At 31.6% G+C, this 21,330-nt stretch overlaps 2 protein-coding genes across 3 annotated transcripts; both read right to left on the reverse strand.

Moving 5' to 3' along the window:
- Positions 1 to 9,049: 9,049 nt before the first annotated feature.
- Positions 9,050 to 16,223, reverse strand: LOC113367373. 2 transcript variants are annotated; one of them, XM_026608984.1, is made up of 7 exons: positions 16,058 to 16,223; positions 15,818 to 15,948; positions 15,514 to 15,737; positions 14,905 to 15,030; positions 14,620 to 14,667; positions 14,337 to 14,471; positions 9,050 to 9,730 (listed from the first exon to the last, which is right to left on the reverse strand). In XM_026608984.1, the coding sequence occupies exons 1-7, from the start codon at positions 16,202 to 16,204 to the stop codon at positions 9,708 to 9,710; spliced, it is 834 nt and encodes a 277-aa protein (XP_026464769.1). In that variant the 5' UTR covers positions 16,205 to 16,223; the 3' UTR covers positions 9,050 to 9,707. The 2 variants fall into 2 exon arrangements, with proteins under 2 accessions (XP_026464769.1, XP_026464774.1); XM_026608989.1 differs by lacking the exon at positions 14,905 to 15,030.
- Positions 16,222 to 17,695, reverse strand: LOC113367385 (extensin-like; the record flags this gene model as incomplete). Its single annotated transcript, XM_026609000.1, has 3 exons — positions 16,222 to 16,233; positions 16,328 to 16,855; positions 17,608 to 17,695. Coding segments are annotated over 3 exons (628 nt in total), but the record flags the coding sequence as incomplete, so codon positions are not given.
- Positions 17,696 to 21,330: the final 3,635 nt, after the last annotated feature.

Raw genomic sequence — 21,330 nt, forward strand, 5'->3', positions numbered from 1 at the left:
AAAAGCCGTTGAAAAATGTTGCCAATCCATGCCGGAGCATATATTCTTTACAATAAATAGGCTATATAAATCTTGCGTCCTCGATGTAGACATAAAACCGATGGATTTTTACCGTGATAAGGTTGTCCGTCGTCCTTCTAATTTTTGCGCGCATCTGTGATGATCACCGCGAAGCGAATTCCCGCGACTCGTATTAGTTACTGTTGGGAAATCGGAGACGACAATTAGGTCAATACGGTACGTGCAACACAATGCAATTCATGGCACACAATCGAAGAGTGGAGATAATGCAAAATATCCATTAAAACACTTCATGTCGATAGCGATTTTTGCATAGTCCACAACTTTGCACATGAATTCCTCGCTCCTTCCGTTTGCTGCTTGACTTTTTTCCGGACGACGGCCGCAATAGAAACGCGTTAGTCATCATAATAGATATATATTGTATTAGTTGAATTTTTTATGATTATCTCTGGATTTTTAATTGTGAACCTGTTTTACAGTGATGGAAAATTTAAAAAAAATCATTCGTTTTTTCTATCGTTCAAGGGATAACGAGTACTGATGAACCATAATATTAATTACACACAATCTATTTGATCAAACATTAACAAAAGTTTGCTATTGCTGATAAATTTTGTATAATTACCTATACAATTCTAGTACTCTAATATAATTTAATTATATACAGGGTGTCCCAGACCCTAACGTCAAGTCGAAATGGGTTGATATTAGTGACTTAGGTGTCCTCAAAAAATTAGAAAAAAAAATATCTCACGTTGTTTGGATATTATGAGCTTTCAAGTACAACCTAAAGCTTTAGTAAAATTACAACCATTTTTCGGTTACTGTGGTTAGTTTTTATTATTTTCGTTTATTTAAATTTTGGAACCGTAACCGTGAATAACATTTCTAGGACCACAGTCAAAAAAATAACATAATTGCGCCAAATTTTCCAAAATTAAGACTTTTTTTAAGACGGTTGAAGTTTTGGCAAGTTTCATTAGAAGTTGGCGTTGTATATATATATATATATATATATATATATATATTTTTTTTTCATGATGTTAGTGGCCATATTCCTCCAAAACGGTTTGACCGATTTCAATACTGGGATTCGTACACCCTAATGTCAAGCAGTAGTGATATCAGTTTCTACTTCAAAACATTAGTCCTGAATTTGTTTCAACGGCGACCACAAGTATAATATAATATCAACCCTAATATCAACTAATAGCAACGGTTTGACCGAATTTTATGAGATTTTATAATCTCGTTCAGTATGACTGAGAATCAGATAACATCTATTTTTGATGTCCCTAAATGCCCCTTAATTTTTTTTTTAATTCTTACGACCAATTTATTATTTTTCGTTATTTTATAATTTGTAATTGAAAAACATATCAGCCCTAAATTTTCAATCTCCTGCCACAAACCTCTATTACTTAATAGTCATTTTAGTAATCCGATAATTTCTAGTCCTGCTTTCAGTCAATGAATGTTTTTTGCCAAATTGCAATTCAGATTTTCTTGAGCTTATAGAAAAGATTCAATTTATCTTAAAAAATAAACTATTTTCACCGAGGGCTGTCCACCTCCAGCACTTTCTTTCATATTTTGGGATTAAATTTCATTTAATTTTAATTTTTCATAATTCAGAATTACAAAACGCATACATCTCTAAATTTTCACTTTTTTACCACAAATTTACCTACTTTATGATACTAATTTTAGTAATTCAATTTCCTTATGGCTACTTCAGAAAACCAATTTTCTCCATGAAATTCTATGATCAAAATTTATGAAAAAATTCTTTACAATCTTTCAAATTTATTATGTAAATTTTAGGGATGGATATTAATTAATTCTAATTAACATCCAAAAATATTCAGAAAATTACAATTTTTTTTTTTAACGTTAGCTTCTTCAAATTTGTTTATGCAAAAATACCATATAAAGCATAATTTTATATCTGATTACTAATATTTTTGTTTTTCTATTTGCAGGTATGGCCAGCAGTGTAACCACGAAAACAATTTAAATTATAGTGCAGTGAATAGAATTAATATGAACAAAAAGACATTGTTAAAATGTGAATTATGTGAAAATATTATAATTACGATAGAGATATGGGTATGTTCATTGAGGTACCGATACCGAAAACTGGAGACGCTCAGGCATTTTTACTTTATCAGCATTAAGATTATATAATAGAAAATATTTATTTTTTGTTGCAACGAAGTAGTAACAATGATGGTAATAAAAGATTCACTAAACAATTTTATTTTCACAAAATGAGGATATAATTTATCTCTCCATAGCAATCATAACTTATCCATATGCTTTGGACAATTGGTGATAATAAAAAAATCAATAATTAATGCAAAATTCATTTTATTTTATTTTTATTATTAAATGAGTGTGTATCTATTACCTGCATCGTTACTATATTTGTATCATAAAACAATCATTATGCAATAGTTAAAATAAATTCAATTAGCCAAAGTTGAGAACTCGAACAAAATCAATGTTTATACAAAACCCCAGATCTCAGAAAAGAATCTATTGTGGTTAGTTTTAAAACACGTTATTATTAAAACTGTTCCTATACTCTTATTTATGTACAAAAATTGTAAAATTCAATTGTTGTATAATACAAAAATACATATTAGTAAATGTAAGTTATATGTAATTAATATTAATTGCTTGTAATTTGGGAGTACATGAAACCGTTTTTAATCAGAATAGTGAACGTAAAAATAAATTTAAAGGTAATAAAATAATTCATAAAGTGAAATCATATTTAATATGGTTCCTGTTCCGCTGAAGCTTTTAAAAAAAATGTATTTGAATATAAATATTTTGAACTTGTTCCTTCAAAATATTTCATATAAATCTGCAATAAAATTATTTGTATATTTCAAATACAATTGCAACGAGATTTAATAAGTATTGCATATAATTATTCATTCTAAGTTCCTAATTAGATTATTCCATAGATATTTTACGCTATTTCAACCCTTTCTACTCGTATGTCGCCACTCCGGCGGCAAAATACATATAAACCTCGCAATTCGCGAGTGGAAAGGGTTAATATAAGAGCCAATTGTCGGATAAAGTAGAAGTGTTACGGTAATGCTATGTTACGGGTCTACGTTCGTATGAGTTGGTAGTAACGAACTTTCTAAAAGCTATGTACTTGCTGTACGTTGAGGCGTTTTACACATAAAACCTAACCTACAAAACGCACGAACGTCAAATAAAAATTTGGTCGCGTGCAAATTTCTGATGTCCTATTGATAACGCATACGTGAAGTTAGGTTTTATGTGCAAATAGATTGATTTTCTACAATTTGTTACTACCAATTCATACGATCATAGACCCGTAACATAGCAATAGCATAACATTTCTATTTTATCCGAGAATTGGTCCATATTTTCTGGAATAAGATTCAACTATACATGGAAAATATGTCACTTGAACTTGATTTGTTAAAAATTTATAATATTTTATATTCGATTTACAACGAATATAAAATACCGTTCCATTTATAATATTTATAAGTTCAACCCTTTTTGCGAGTGATACTGCTGTACGAGTCATTAAGCCGCCCTAATATTTGTTTCACAAAATATTACAAGATTTTCTAATCATTAAATTAAATGAAATCATTTAAATAAAAGTACGAAATTACTAAAGTGATGGGCTATTTTAATCGTGAATTTTGAGATTTTGCATTTGACAATTTTCTCATTAATAACGTTTTGGTTTGATCTAATTTTATTATCAAGTATTTGCAAATATTCAATTTATACCTATTCTTTTTGGAAGCCCTAGGACAATCCGGGAATATTACTTTTAGAAAAACCCGGGAAAATAGTTGAAAATCCGGGCTGTCCCGGCCAAATCGGGACGTATGGTCACCTTATCAATACAAATGTATTCAAAAATTAGAAATTCTTGATAATTTACCTCAGAGTGATAAATAATAAAGCAAAAGTCGACACACTGGATGTCGTCTATAGACGACACTCGTACACAGAAATTGTCAAACAACGCTCGTAGCAAAAGGGTTATTATAGTCCAATCATTTAAGCTTAAATTGGGTAAGAATCTCGTAATTCGAGATACCCAGCTGTAAGTCTGTAAATACTTGTATATTGACACCCTGAAGTTGTCTCAAAACCTACATAGGGTATTGACACCCTACCATATGTAGGGTGTATGATGTATGATGAACTCATCGTGCAAATACATACAAATAGTCAAAAACAAGTTTGCAACAATTAATTTGGGCAATAACTACCAACAACTAATGATGATCAGGTGTTGTGATCTTACAGGAATCTATATTGCTATTCAAAAAATATAAATACATATTTTAAAATCTACTTTAATTTTTCATATAACCTGTGTTTCATTATGTTGATGACTTGAATAAACTAGTGGTGTATGGCATCGTGCCTCAAGGCAAATTGCTGCAACTTTTCATACTGTAAACAAAGTTATTAAGAAAAACTTTGCAAAACTTTGAAAAAAATAAGTTTTTGAGAAGTCAGTTGATTTTTTTGAAAAACTTAATTTTTTTATATTTTGATTTATTTTGTATTTTTGAGACAACTTTTAGGAAGTCAATATACAAGTATTTACAGACTTACAACAGCTGGGTATCTCGAATTCCGAGGTGAACTTACTACAATGACTGACTATTAATGAAATATTATGAATGTTTCAACTTCAAATTATCATATGGCTAGGATTGATATTTCAATACCTTGTAAGTGTTGCTAAGCCTTTTTTGTATTGAAAATTATCAGAATGTTTGTTCCACAAAAGAGAAATGAAACCTTTCATGAAACAAGTCTTTTGGTGGCATCGGTACAGGAAACATAATATAAGTATCAAATATGTTTAATTTGTTTCAATACGTGATGCAAAAAGTTGTAATTGTAAATAGTAAAATATTATAATCCAGCTGTCAAATGCATGCGGATAGGAAACTAAAAAATGTGCATGCACCTAGGAGTGTCAAAAGCATTTCTTACCTTACAAATGTCATCATTTTCGTAAGTGGTTGGAATATGTTTGGCATTTGATTTTATTCACTATGCACTATAAACAATTTTATTTTATCAATTACTAAATGTCTATACTGACAGCTTGCAATTTATATTGAATTTAAAAAAATCACTATAAACACGTTCACTATATGATCAAAACGGAAAGGTTAAGGTTCTGTTTCACTAGAACCCTCGCACAAGATTAACCATAGTTTGTCGTTACCGAACTAAATCGAACAATTTCGTCTATCTTCGACTTTTGCGAATTAACCTGTCATGTGCTGCCCGAAGTTACATCACTCAACACCACCAAGAGGAACCGCGCGCGATACAAATATACAGTACGTACTTATATTTAGGACATTTTCAGACTGTTATTTAGTTTACCGAATGGACAAACTGGTTCGAATTGTTGGTGAAAATTATACAAGTTTTTGTTGTTTCTACGAGAACACGTTTGTGTACTACTGTAATGCCTTCTGCACACCATCGCTGAGGGTAAAGCAATTGCTCCAGTTTCGGCTTTGGTGTCCTGCAGGCATAAGAGTTTTCTCCAAATATTTGTATATAGATATAAATATATATAAATGTATGTATAAATTTTTAAAAATTTTAGAAATTTTCAATTAGTGAATGTTTTAGTTATATTGATATTTGTATATATAGTTATAAAAGAGATGGTCATGTAATTGATTACATATGGATAAATATTAAATAAATTGTCATTTAAAAAATTTACAGTATGTGTTTTTTAATATTTTTTTATTTCCCCAGGCACAAATTAATCACAATGATTTTGGATTGAAGTTTTATATATTGAATATAGTTTTATTAATAATGCAATACTTCAGCCAGAAGACTAAATTTTTTTTAGTTATTATTGAACAGCAATCAGAACCTGGTTCTGGTTCAATATAGAAATATATGTTTATGGTGTTGAGATCTCCTAAATTGTCATTAGCTATGAATTTGTGTAAAATAACTGATAATTAAAGTTACATTTTAATTGATGGTAACCTTCATGCAGTACCAGTTTTTTATATATATTTTTGAACAGCAATCAGAACCCAATAGTCCTATAAATTGTTGTACTGATTTGACTTATTACTAGTTTGTGACAGATGGCAATTATTACATATTCTGTAATAGGACGAGTATTTTTATTGGTGCAGCAATGCCGGGCGAAGGCTATTTTCACTTGGAAACATATTACTATCTGACAACAGGCTGCTCGAAATGGGTATCGAACCCGAGACCTCTGAGTCACGTCCCATCGCTCTTAACCGCTTACCTACAGGCGACCCAGAAGACTAAAGAGAAAAACATTTTTAGATTTAATTAACATTATGTCAGCTATTCAAATCCTATGATGAAAAAAATGCAATTGTGCATTTTAATACTTAACTTTAATACTTAGTGTCAAATTGTACATGTTGAGCCAATAGATTTACTGAATATCCTTATATTTGGAAAGTTATAAAATGTATGTTAGAAATAAAAAAAAAAAAATTATATTGAAATCAATTCGAACAATTAAGTCACTTCAATAATATCAAAGCTATACAAGCACCCTATATCACAATAACTTCAATTTTTTTTATAAAATAATGCATTTTTAGTACATTACATACAAATAATGAGAAATACGAACTAGTATCAACCAAAATTTGCTCTTGGAAAAGAACACAGCATAAAAATAAATCAGGGCTTACCAATCTTTTGCAGGTAAACATTTTTGCTGGTTTGATGAATGATTATAATAAAGATAGACAAATGTCAATTAACAATGTCATTATATATATATATATATATATATATATATATATCAGAGTAGATTGCAAAAAAATAAAAACATTCTACAAATTTCTTTCGCTTCAATTTTTACACAATTTAGTTTAAAAAAATTGATCTATAAAATTTTCAGTTTTAAAATTTCCATATCATACTTCTTACAAATACTTTCGTACGATTAGGACAAATGTATTAGAAAAAATTATTGTAAAAAAATAAAGTGCAAAATTTAAATTTAGTATTTTATGAGTATGAAATAGATATCTGAAGAATACATATTAGTTTCGTTATTGTATATAATAGAGTTTTATAACAAAATTTCTTCAGAATTGAAATTGATGAGCAATTGGTTGCCAACATCTGCTTTGGAATTTATTCGAGAAACGCCGAAGCAGTCATAAACATTACATAACCGAAAGAAGATTGCAGACAAGTCAGGTACATTTATGTACACGAATTCGAAATGGACGTATCTAACTAGTTGTTTTTTAAATTAAATACAAAGAAAATGAAATAACAAAAATTAGTTTTACGTATTAATAGTACTGCTGAGATTTGATTGTTTATTTTCCATTGATATTCAAATAGTAATCACAACTATTCTTAATGTACTACGAACAGTTGGTTTTAGGTATTTTCTACTACTTTGCTTTATTTTAAGACAATCTAATGATTGTCCTTTCCTTTGTGATACAATTTTTTTTAATACTCCTAATTATATTGCACTACCAATGATTGAAATAAATAAACAGGTCAATATATACATATATATATATATATATATATATATATATATATATATATAAATTCACTTATTGTCGGTTTGCAGAAGTATACTCTTCAACATTATGTTCAGGCATAAATATTTTTTCAATATGCACTTTTATATATGAGTAATCATTAAAATTTGGTTAATCTGAATTTTTATTCCAATTCAAAAAAGTAACTAATATAAGTCAATATGTGATTATTTACAAATTTAGATTAAGTTTAAAAAAAAAGACTGTGGGCTTTAGTATGCAAGTATACAAGCTATGCCAGAAATTCTAATTAGAGTCTGATCAGAACTCTTGGCATTGCTTGCATACTAAAACCCATAGTATTGTTTCTAATTATTAGTCAGAATATTTTCCACTTTTATACAAGTGAGTATTCGTTAACTTTTTAGAATTTTTTAAATTGTATATTTGATTATAATGAACTGTTTGTTATGCATTTGTTATTAGAATGTCTTTAATACTGCTGTCTTTTCAATGGAAACCCTAATGTCCTGTAAAAGTTACTTGTACTTAGGGACTGATTCTGCCGCATAATAGAAAAATGTTATGGCAAAGCCATGTTGCGCTCCAACTTCCATACATTATGCTACTGAATCATACTGAATACTGTCAAAATATTATGTATTTGCTGTGCATTCACACGTTTTACACATAAACTGCAACGTCACTCGTATGTTATAGAGCTGAGTCAGAAAGAGCCTGTTATCTAAGATCATTTTTTTTGACATTTGTGCGGTTTCTAGGTTAGGATCTCTATCTGACAACTTGAGAAATACGCCTGACTGCACACTAACCACATGACTTTTGTCAATATTTTATATGGAAAGTTCTTCAATACATGGCCTTGCCATAACATTTTTCAGTTATGCGGCAGAATCGGTCCCTTAGAAATATATTGGCATATTATTTATTTTCAAGTGAAAACCGATGTCACTACTGCTTGACATCAGAGTGTCTGAATCTAAACACCACTTATTAAAATAAGATCATCTGGGAATAAAACGATATAGTGTTACAATTGTAAAACTGCATTTTATTTTTATCATTAGAATGAAGATCCCATCACCTTTAAAAACATAAGTATTATCCTAATAAAATTAGTAAAATTTATAAAACAACTAAAATATTAAATTCTAATAAAGTCAAATTAAGTATACAATATCCGAACAGTATATCTGTTCATTAAAAAATATTATTTGCTAAGCTCGTTCACATAAACCCTTAAAATATCTCAAATTCGATAAACATTGACATATTCCATTTGGAAAAAATAGTAATTAACATGATATTGCTTAACTCTTGCTAGATCTCAAAAGGGTAAAAGAAAATTATGTATACATTTTATAATGAAAAATAATAAATGTGTATGAACTAGTATGAACATACCATTAACCAGCAAATCTATTTTTGACACAATCAGATATAAAAACCACTTGTAAAATATTTTACTATCGAGACTACTAAAATGAACGACAATTATCCGTAAGAAATGCGCCATTATTTATCACTTCACAGGCTCAACACAAACTAACATATTATAAGCATTCAATAACCATTCTAAACTAAAGACCTCGAAAAAATATTCATGTAAACAAATCGTATATTTAGTTATTTATTGTGCAGGTACTGGAGTTGCACCGTTGCTGAGTTAACTGACATATTGTTTTGAGGAAGTCCAGGGTTTGCAAATATTCTTACGTGGTATGATGTTTGTACAAAATCAGCTGAATATTTATTATCAGAGACTGCAATATGAGTTGCCATACTGTAATGTATTTATTTCAAGAACAAAAATATAAGACGCTCAAAATGTTCAAAAATCTAACTTCTACTTGAAGAGTCAAATCAACTGATGATGTACAAGCATATTAATGCGGCACTTGAATGCCATTTTCTACCTAACTTTATAGATGTCAATTTTTATAACTAAGTTATAAGATACAATATTTATCCATATTTTTCTGTGTATGTTATATGGATACTTGGCGTTGAAACCTCGCCATTTGAATGGATTTTTATATTCATGGAGGCTTTGAGTTTTAATGGAACGCCGCCCTGATGAACTCCCTAGACATTTCACAAGTCAGACTGGCCCGGCCCTGTGAATAAAATAATCACATATTTACAATTTTAGTGAGAGTTTATATTAATGAACAATTAATAGGTTAAATTAATGAATATGTATCTATGTAACTATTAAACAAAAATGGTGTACTGTATGCATGTAAAGTTTTTGATAATGATTTGAGAAATGGAATTTGACTAATTAAACGAATATAATTGCTACAAAATCAGATTATTAATTTAACTATGATTCCAAATGTTTATGGTATTTCATAATTAGTTATTACACTAGCGATGTTATTATTCCTGTTAAAAACGTTACCACTAGCAAATTTCTCTAGTCAAGGATTCTGCACAAAAATTGGCCAGCGTGCCAAGACTAAATTCAAAAACGACGAATGCAAGCCGCATATCCAGTCTATATCACAATATTAATTCACATTTATTTTTACCTATTTAGATATAAAACTGACAAAGACAAATTTTGAAGAAATACTCGAGAAGACTATATTATTTGCAATTACTTGAGGATGTTAAGTATTACACACACACATTGATGCATGTTTAGGAAAATATACTTTATACAACTGATTTAAATTTTTATGTTCCCATTGTTTGTATTTTGATAAATATATTTCCAATTCAGCATCGATTAACACAAAGTGGACATTTAACTCAAAAATGTATTATACAAGATGCAGTGCATAAGCAAGCATTTGAAACAGCTGTCATGCTTAAAGTGAAAACAAAACGTGATGCATGATCGTGAATATGATTGTTGAATGAAAGTGACCAATGTGAGTCTTTTTTAAACTAATCTCTAGTCTGCAGCGTATTGTTAGTTGAAAATTGTAAATTTATATAACATAATCCAGTTGAAAACCTGGCGGTAAGGAAAAGGTCTAATAAGAACAGTTTGCGTCTGCGCTGATGTGTATAGTGTTGGCACACAACGCCAGTAGCGCTTGCATCACCTCTCGATTTGCCAAAAAGACTTCGAGACATGAAAGCATAACTCCAGTACTATTAATTAATTAAAAGCTCTATTATTTTTACACAAAACCAAAAATCAAAAATTACAACACGGTCAAACGATAGTCTGTTGTCGGTACCTTCTGGGTTTGACCCAGCGCGGCACTAAGCACATCGATAAGAAGAACTCTAAGCTTGCTTAAAACATTAGGTACATTGGGTCACGTGGTTCGGTCGCTGCTGTCGGGTCCGCAAACGACCTCTTCGTTCGCTTTAACAATGATTTTCTCTTGAGCGATGTTTTTGGCGCTTAGCACTCGCGGACACTTGGCCCACGTCCCGCCGATGTGGCCATTATTACTGATGCCCATCGCCCTTTCTTGCAATCCTTTAAATGCCTTCGAAGGTAATATGTCGTAATCGTCTATTGATGTGTCCAAGTTTACCATTCCCCACGTTTCGTAATATTTATTATAGTCATAATAGTAATTTCCATACATATCATGAGGTGTTCCGGATGGCGTTGAATCAGTTGTCGACGAACTCACTGTATCGTACTGATCCATATCTTCCTGCAAAATTCGCAAAGCTGCTGCGCGCAATTTTTCCATCGGCAACTTTCGAAGAGTTCGGCCTTTTTTACCGCGCAAAAGGCTCTGAATTAATTCGGTTAGTAACCGTTCATTGACGGTTGGCGATGCGGGCGATGCTAGACCGCTCGAAGATGATAAACTATCAGGATCACTACCTGAATATTGTGAAAGAAGTGGTAAAGACAATTGTTCGCGTTTGCCAAATACTGCTTCAGAATCCACAGATCGTGTCGAATCGCTACGTACTGAAAAATCACGTCGTAAACGAGGTGCAGATTCCAAAGATTTTTGTTCCTTCAGAGAATCATCTGGTTCTTCATCAGTCTGATCGCCGGTTTCACCCTGCAATAATTTGAATAATCGAGAATGTGTCGCTGCTCTTTGGTATTTATTCATTTTACGTAGTTCGGGGAATGAATCGTATTCTGTGTCTGTTTCTGAAATATGCCTACTTATATCTGATGTAACACCCGAATCCACTTCTTCCTCTGAGTCTTCTTGAGATTTTTTATTTAATGTAGATAATACTTTCTTGCTATGACTTTTCGAGAGTATGTGATTGCTGAAAGATTTTTCTAACATAGATGTTACGCTTTTCATTGACTTAAGACTGGATCTAGATGAATTTCTATTTAAACTTTCATTATTTATGCTGTCCTCAGATGTGTTATTTGTTTTCTTATTCTCTGCAACATTATTACTTTTCTGTTCATTTTTTCTAAATGCATTGTTATCTGTATCACTATCACTATCTTCACTTGAAGAACTACTACTGCTTGTTGAATCGTCAGAATCATCATCTGAATCCTGTGATGTGTTATCAACATGTGATTGTACATTATTTAATTTCGATGCTTCCTTTTCAAAAACTACATTACTAACTTTTCCGTTTGCATTTTCATTTTCGGATTCTGAATCTGATTCTGATGATGATTCACTAGTTTCATCACTATCGTCATCTGAAGAGTTTTCTTCGGTTGAAGTTATATTCCTAACATTGATGTCTCCACTTGAAATTTTTCTTGTAATCGTACATGCTACGTCAACTGTTTCTGAATTTGATTTTGATAAAGGACACTCTAAAGTAACTGATACATCGGGACTTTCACTTTCGAAACTCTCATGATTCATTTTACTTTTTCCAACTGTTATTGTTGTAACATCCTCATCATTTTCGGAGCGACTGAATTTTAATTTTAGCGGCAAGCATACAGTTACGGTTGATGAAGCAGTATCTGCTTCGTCATCATCATCATTTATATCAGTATCATCTAAAGCATTTACTATAGTCGTTGAGCAATCGCTTATAGTCGTGCAAGCGCTATCTGTACGTACCCTGTGTTGCTGAGAATCAAGATAATTAGATTCACTCTCTTCTAAAATCATGCTTAATTGATGAGGAACGATAAAAGGTTCTTCGCCCAAGGTACTTTCATCTGAAGATTCGCTATCTGTCGTTTCTGTAACTGATTGTTCCTCTTGTATGCTAATGTCTTCAGCTGTAGTTTGTTCATCTTCGTTATTAAGCAATTCATTTGTGGTTGTTTCTTCGCCATTCGAACTTACTTTATCATCACTTGCACTATTCTCTTCATTTTCTTCGTTAACGTTATCCTCATCGACTATTTCAATTTTATTTGAAATGCCTTTATCATTGGAATCCTCAGTTTCTTTATGTTCAGTTTCGGACTCATCTGAGGAACTTTCAGATTCCTTCTCGGTTGTATCTTCGTATTTTGTATTATTGTCAGATGCTTCTGATTGTTCGGATTGTACATAATAAGTTGTTTCGTCTTCGGTACAACTTTCCGGCTCTGTTTGGTAGTAATATGGCGGATACATTGGAGGATAACCGTAGTAACAATAGTAGCCGTAGGGATGCATCGGCCAGTACTGTGCTGTCGCATCGACATCAGATTCCTGATAGGAGCCGGTGTCATCGGACGTTGGCTGAGCATAGGATTCAGGGTTTGCATAGTAATAACCCCAATATGGATCTTGAGACCAACATGGATCATAATTTTCCCAGGGTTGGCCGCCGTACACAGACGGCTCGCAACCATCTGGAAGCGTGCCTTCGGCTATAACAGATCAAAACGACAACAATACCCTCTTAAAATGTTAGACAAATCAATTTTATACTGTTTTAATACTACAATATACATTTAATATATAGATATTTGTAGAGAAATTTGTATATAAAAATAAATTCATTATGTTAAGCGATAAAAGAAACACAAAGCCAAGTCGGCGATCGCGATGAGAAACTTCGACTAATTGTAAGTAAAATCGCTGGAGTCGTGCGCGCGTCTATTGTTTTATTCTGAAGTTTAGCATCGCCTCGCATAGGATCACATGTAGTTAATCATAACGCACCATGGTTAATGATCGTTAACCGTTAAAAGCAATCCCCATAACCGTTTCAATATTGGTTGCATCAAATGGCCACACTGTGATCACAGTCAATCCGAGTGATTTCAAAATATGTCAAAGATGCAAGGGTCGATTTGCCAAATAGTGTATTTCACTTTAAACTATTTAAATTGTGTTGTGCAACTTTTCACTCATCCGTATCCATAACCATGTTAGCCACAGCTAGCTTAGAAAACAAACATGACAAAAAGTCACACAACATCCGCACAATCATATACAATATCATGAATCTGAATACGGATTTTAATAAAAATAATTATATTAGATAATAAATAATGTCGATTTTATACATGAATTAAACAAATTGACCCAATTGACTATGACATGACAATGAAACGAATATTAACACGTGAAAATTATTCAACTGAATAAACGTCTTAGCATTCAAATGCAGTATAAGGTAAACAATACAAATAATGAAAAACATTCTATATGATATTAACATTCAACAATGTTTATGATAAACTTGAGAAGATGAAAGATATCATATATAATAATAATTAAGAATCAATCTTTTATTATTTATGGCCAATCCGAAAGTAAGTCGAATCACATTGGCGATCGACAAATTGTTTTGTAAAATTTTGAGAAATATTATTCATTAAAATAATTTTGATACTTAATATGTAAAGATTATACCAACCGTAGTTTTCGGGCTCAGTAATGGCTTGCAAAATTTTAAATGAGCGTCCAGGTATGTTGCATCCAGTATATTTTCTAGGTTCTAGTACCTTCTGTTCGCTCGGTGGTATGTAGGGCTTTGGCGAAGTCGGATCCACTAAAAAATTATGTCAGTTAATAGAAATAACATTTTATAAGTTTATTTGATAAACTTAGATTTGATTTCCAACAAAATAAAAATAGCTGTTTATTATTCAAACTGTCAGTATACATACGCATAAGAAGTTTTAATTTATTAAACTAACCTCCTTGTGGTTTTGGTGGCTTAACAGGACGTGTCTGCCCTTTAGGTCCTGAAAAATGCAAAGCTATACAGTACGTGTAATAAGAATGATTAATAACATTTAATGCAAATCCTCCGTCATAAAAAAGGAGTCTCATTCCGAAACATATGTTCATAACAATCACATATTTAAATTTTCCAACTCCTTACACGGAGGGTGTGATGTGACAATCAATACGGAAACATGCTCTTATTGCCATTATCAAAAGAACATAAACAATATAAACTTCAATAACAGTTTGTAAACCTTCATCCTGACAAGCATCTGCTTGGGTGCCCGTCATGCACTGCAAAACTCTGAATGCTTTCGATGGAATAGCGGCGCCTCGAAATCTGGGCTCTTCTTCAGTATGCAAGTACTGTTCCTCATCGACTATGCAGTGGAAGATTTTATTTCAATAGATTATGTTATGATACCTACTATTGTTTTTAATAATTTTTCACATTATTTCATAACGTGTACTTTATGATGTGAAACTCCTTAGAACAAGAAAAGAAAACAGAATTTTGAAAACTCATTGAGATAACATGAGAAAACATCAAGGTAGGCAATGCCGTTGGCAAATGTCAGAAATAGACATATTAAACAATAGTCAGGGTGTATAAGAAAACACTATATAAAGAGATGAACAATGTGCAGTATTCATTACTAAAACAACTTTTTCAATTGGCCATATCTGCCTTGCAGAATCTCAGACACCAGAATTTTTAAGAAGTTTCACCTATATCTCATTTTATTACATTTTTTTTAAATTAACAACTCATACTTCATTTACTCTATTCTGAAGCAGTAAATAAATTTTTATAAGCCAATTAATTTTGATAAATTAATATGAAATAATATCTTTTATCTCACCATGCGCTTTAAATTGATCCATAAGCAGTTTGTCATCTTCTGCCAATTGTAATTTGCGCATTTGCTCAGATGGAGGCTGCTCATACTCGATTGGTACAACCACGGTTTTGGGTTTAATATCATCGTAACCTTCAGTAGTCTGTTGTAGAAATCTAAAAGCGCGAGATTGTGTAGGCGTACCCGAATTATTTTTTCCCCAACCAACTGGCGTCTGATTAGTCACTCTGTAATCAATAATATAATATCGCTTAGTATGCTCATATTATTTTTACAATATAGGAAACCTATTTATAAATATTCGTACTCAGGTGTTCTTTGTTTCGGTGGAGTATTTCTATCAGATCTTTCAATTTTAATTGGAACCACTCGAACTCCTGGTTTGTTAGCTCCAGGTGTTTGTGGAGTCGTCGGTTGTGAATTATCTCTTCCTTCAACCTTTTAACAATTATTTCATATAAGATAAAATATGAAATCAATATTATCTAGCTATTGAGGTATTAAATTAATTTAGTAAATGCAAAAACTTTATTTATAAAATAAATACCTGCATCGGTACAATATGCGTGGAGCTTGGCCGCACATTAGCATCGTCATTTTCCTCACGATTGACCCATGGAGGAGCAACATCTTGTTGCGCACTTCTTGATCCTTGATGCATCCACGGAATAGGAGGAGATTGTAATTTGGGCATTTGCTGCACGGCTGGTATTACCAGAGAACCTACATTCTGATCAATTGGAGGACTCCAACGCGGAGTCTGTTCTGAAGCCCGCTGAGCACTACGAGCCGGCGGAAGTATAGGTGGAGGTCTAACCACCATCGCAGGTTTAGAAGCAACTTGAGGTTTCGGTGTAAGCTGCGTTGGAGTAGTTCCTGGACTGTTAGAAGTTTGTGGTGTAACAGGACCTGATTGCGGGCTATAAACCGGTGATTGCGAAGTACTTATCGCTGGATTTTCAGATGAATCTTGCGGTCCTGGTGACTGCTGTTTTTGAAGACGTGACGGTCTCATCAAAATTGGTGGAGGTGGTGGAGCTCTTGATGGAGCTTTTGGTCTTGGTGCAGGAGGATTGGATGGAAAAACTTGAATTGGCATTTGAGGCTGCATTGCGGCCAGTGCCGATGGCGGCAAAGGCTCGCTGCTATGGGCGGCCAAAGGCGACGGTTTTGGAGTTTCGGTCACTCCTTCGCTTTGAGCGTTTCGCACTATCCGTCGTGCCATTCGAGGAGATCGAATTTGCGACAAATCGATACCACCCGGAGTGTAGGTGAAAGGCTTCTTGTCTTTTGTCAGCATTGCATTTTGTACACATAGAGGCGGTTCATTAGATCTTTCTGGAATCTGAATTGAGCATTAAAGTAATTCGTTAAAGATAAAAAGTATGGTTCTTCCAAAAATTAAGAAATCTATGTGGTTGGAGTAAAGACATTCGGATAAACAATAATGCGTATGATGCCATGATTATCATAAGAGAATCCAAAACAATTCGTCGAAAGTACGGATTGTTGATGATTCATAATTGCGCGATTGCTCTGTTTACAAGTAGTCGGCGAGTGGTGATCGCGTTGCGTTACGATGACGTTTGGATGCATTCACAGATTCTATTATTAAAAAGAATTCACTTAACACGTCGCAACGGAGCAAAATTTAGATGTTGCAATACGCGACACGGAACTAAAATAGACGTATGAAAATATTCTTCGAAAATAAAATTATTTTCTCCAAGCCTATTTATTTTTATTTTTATTAAAGGCATCCAAATCGTGACTATAATGAAACCCGAAACTAATATACTATAGTCGTAGAAAAAATCATAATGATTTTATTAAAATAGTTATTTTATTTATTATTAAAATGAACATTTTTATTTGAATAATATTGGCAAATATGTAATAAAATTTAATGCTAGATGTGAGGGCGCTTTTACCAATATTAATGTAGTTTCAATTTTGTAATATTCTAACGATATCATATAGGGTTGTCAAATATCTCCCTTCCGCTTTTTTGCTCTTGGTTTATAATACAAAAAGGCGGAAGGGAGATATTTGACAACCTTATATGAATAAATAAATATAATTGAAGTAATTTCTTACCTCTGAAGGTAGTCTCTTTGCAGGTACACTTGTAACCATTGGTGGCGGAGGCGGCGGCCCTGCAGCACCATTACTTCCAGTTTCATTGCTAGAATAGTAATAAACAAATTAGAATAATTTAATTTTTGAATATTAATATTAAAAAATTATCAAATTAAAAATAATTTATTGTTGCGATTGAAATACACATGTTTATCACTATTAATTTACAGTATACTAGAATGCTGGGGGGGGGTGCTGCTTATAGATGCATATATAGTCAGAGTCGTTGACTGAAGTATATATTTTTTATTATTTACTATCGTTTACAAATTAGAAGAAATAAAACTACAAACTACTTACAGATAACTTCTGATGAAAACTAAAGTGCACATAAAGTTAAAATTAATAAGAATATAATAATAAACATTCATCTTGGTTTTTCGAGAAAATATAAATATATATGTTTATCTACACTATATACACATAAAGGTGTCGAAAGGCTTAATACGTTTACATAAATATTTATGGATTTTTATTTCACGTCTGTGATCTATAATATAGATCGTAAAAATCCCAGCTACTTGATATTTGTAGAAATGTGATTTTTTGCTGTTTTTCAAAAATTATATATGTATATATATATATATATATATATATATATATATATATATATATAAAACCTGGCTCTTTTTACACAATAAGCGGTGTAACTTGGGGCGGACAGGGGACAGACAGGTCCAATGCAATTTTATTTTGAAGTGATTTTACAAATAATAGCTACATTATTCAAACAATGCAAAATATAAATTCGAGGGTGCATTTTTCAAAGAGATAACACTATAAATAACCTTAATCTGGTATTTCGTCAGAAATATTCATCAGCAGAGTTGGAAAAACTATTTATTTAATTTATCTCATGTAATTTTTTTTTAATTAACTTAATTTATTTTTTTGTTTGCTATTTTTATTTTTTAAACCTATGTCTCGGTAAAGGTTCAGTTGGTCCTTTTTACCTCACCAAGATGTGAGCTTTCATAGAGGTTATATAAAATAAGCTGTTGAATCTAACTTAAAATTAACAATATATCTTATAAAACAATTAAATAACGTATACTTAAAATTATATTAGGGTTTCGTAAACTAAACAACAGTGCTCACAACCGAAAAAACTAACAACGGATGAAAATACTTTTGTTATGGATTTTCAAATATTGCCGTTTATCTTCCGATAGCGTGAACTTAAGAATCAGGGTTATGGCTGGTTATACATCTTTTACCCTCTACTTGCTGTTTACTTTTACCCCTCGACAAATATTGCTGTTAAAAAATGCCCAACTTTTCTTATTTTTAAGATATTGATGGTGCACCTTTTAAACCGCAGACCTTAAAACTCTGTTCATGCTCTGTATTGTATAATTGTGTTGTGCTTAGAATAAAGAATCCAAAACAGCAAGAAAAAAATCAAAATTCTGAGACTATGTACTATTTATCTTCTGGGCAACTCTCAAGAACATGATCTTGGTTAAAAAATAAAGAAACAAAATTTATATTATAATAATATTTTTGAAAAAATAATTTTTTTGCTTTTTTGGGTATTTTGAATCCTTTTTTGAAGGGATTACAAAGTGTAACCTCTGCACAAGAAATGTTTTCTATTTCCAGACTATAACCTGCCTAAAAAGGTACAGGGTAATTTTTGTGGCCAGCGTGAGGTTTTAGCGTGAGATTTTCAAATACTACCCAGCAGTAACCATTTGAAATTAAAACATAGAAAAATATAAAAAAAATAATCAAAATCGATTATTATAATTTTTGGGAAAGTTTTCCGCAAGAGCGGTGGCCGATGACCCATCGTTTGGCCATGGGGGAGCGCACAGCGCGCGCTGCCAATTTCTTGAAATAAACGAGCACACGATTTAGAAACAGAACAAATTCTACTAGACAACCGACGCTTTTGTTCCAATATGTCAATCTTACATTGATTATTACTGTATTAGTGTAATTTTTATTATTTTTTCACGGTCATTATGTTATTTTTCTCTTTTTTTCCTTCAGCGCGTGTTGAAAATGATCAATCATTGATTGAAATATATAAACTTATAATGTGACATTGGTGTAAACTTGATATATCGTTGTTTGAAAACATCTTAGGATTAGAATGCTTTTTTTTACAAATTATTATCCAAATATAAAAATAAATACCATATGTAAGACACCTGTGAGTATCTTACCATCAGTAATGCGGAACATCTAGGGCGTGAGTTGACTTCATGTCTGTCGTTTTCTTTTTTAATTGATACACTTATGACCAATATTATGGCGAGGCCATGTTACCCTCCAACTTTCATATATTATGCTATTGAATCATACTGAATACTGTCAAAATGTCATGTATTTGTTTTACATATAACTTCATAACGTCACTTGTATGTTATGAAGCTGGGTCAGAAAGACCCTGTTATCTAAAATAGTTTTTTGACATTTGTGCGATTTCTAGGTTGAGTTTTCTCTCTGACAACCTGAGAAAAATGCCTGACTACACGGCAACCACATGGTTTTTGTCAATATTTAGTATGGAGAGTTCTTTATAACATAGCCTTGTCATAACATTGGTCTGTTCTGTGGCAGAATCGGTCCATTAATATTGTGTTTATATAGTATTACAACAAATTTATGTATACACATATGTATATGTAATATGTATATGTATATATATACTTGTTTATAATATACTAAAATACCAAGTTTATTTTTAGACATTACCATGTAGTATACTATATGCTATTTTATACCCAAGTAATGAGGCTAGTATTCTTTTACTTGAACCACGTAGAATGTGATCTTATAAAGACTTTTTTTATAAATATTCGATTATTTTGGATTGTATTTATAATTACCAAAAATGCAATAACAGAGCACCCCAACCCAGTTTCTAAGGTTTATTTATAAAATTTCGTACGTTTTTCAAACGAGTTGTTATTTATTTATTGATATATTTATTCTCAAAGTTTTATTATTAAAATGAAGATTTTTTCAAAATTGCAACAATGCTGATTGAAATGCGAAAAGTCATCCACAAAAATTTTATCATATATTCAAACTTAGGCAAATAATTAATACATTTTGAAAATTGATATGTTTTTTTTATTAAAAAGTAGAATTCGTACTTTGCTGTACTTTTTAATTGGTCCCCTCAAATATCTTATTCTAGTAAATAATTATTTAAATATATCATCACTTTAGTAAAATTGTCATGAAAAATATATCAAACAGACATTCTAAGTATTACCAAAAATTTGCTGATGTTTTATAATGGAATAGAACCAGATATTTAGGAAAAAAAAGCAAAAAATGGTTTGCATTCTAAAAAAGCCCTAGGTAAAAAGTATCATAGAATAGCTCATATATCTCTAAAGTACTGATTGCTTGGTTCAACAACAAACAAAAAAAAATACTAATGTAAACTATTTCAATACTTTTGAGTACACCATGCTAAAACTTGACACAACTTCTAGAAAACCAGTTTTTAAGGTCATAGTATAAATTTTCAAATTCTATGTATTTTGGCTAACAAGAGACTTTCCAAAACACGCCTTTTGGTGGTGGAGATTGCGATAATATGCCCATGAATGAAAAAAATTTTGTCTACATTTTTAACTGCAAACAAAAATTTATCAGTCGAAATTATTATTTGTACAACCCATCTAGTCGTTTCTATTCTATGTGAACTGATTCTTACAA

The sequence above is a fragment of the Ctenocephalides felis genome, unplaced genomic scaffold, assembly GCF_003426905.1.
Source record: "Ctenocephalides felis isolate EL2017-DRISC unplaced genomic scaffold, ASM342690v1 CF-g0.4_SCAFFOLD_00692, whole genome shotgun sequence".
Classification (NCBI taxonomy): Eukaryota; Metazoa; Arthropoda; class Insecta; order Siphonaptera; family Pulicidae; genus Ctenocephalides; species Ctenocephalides felis.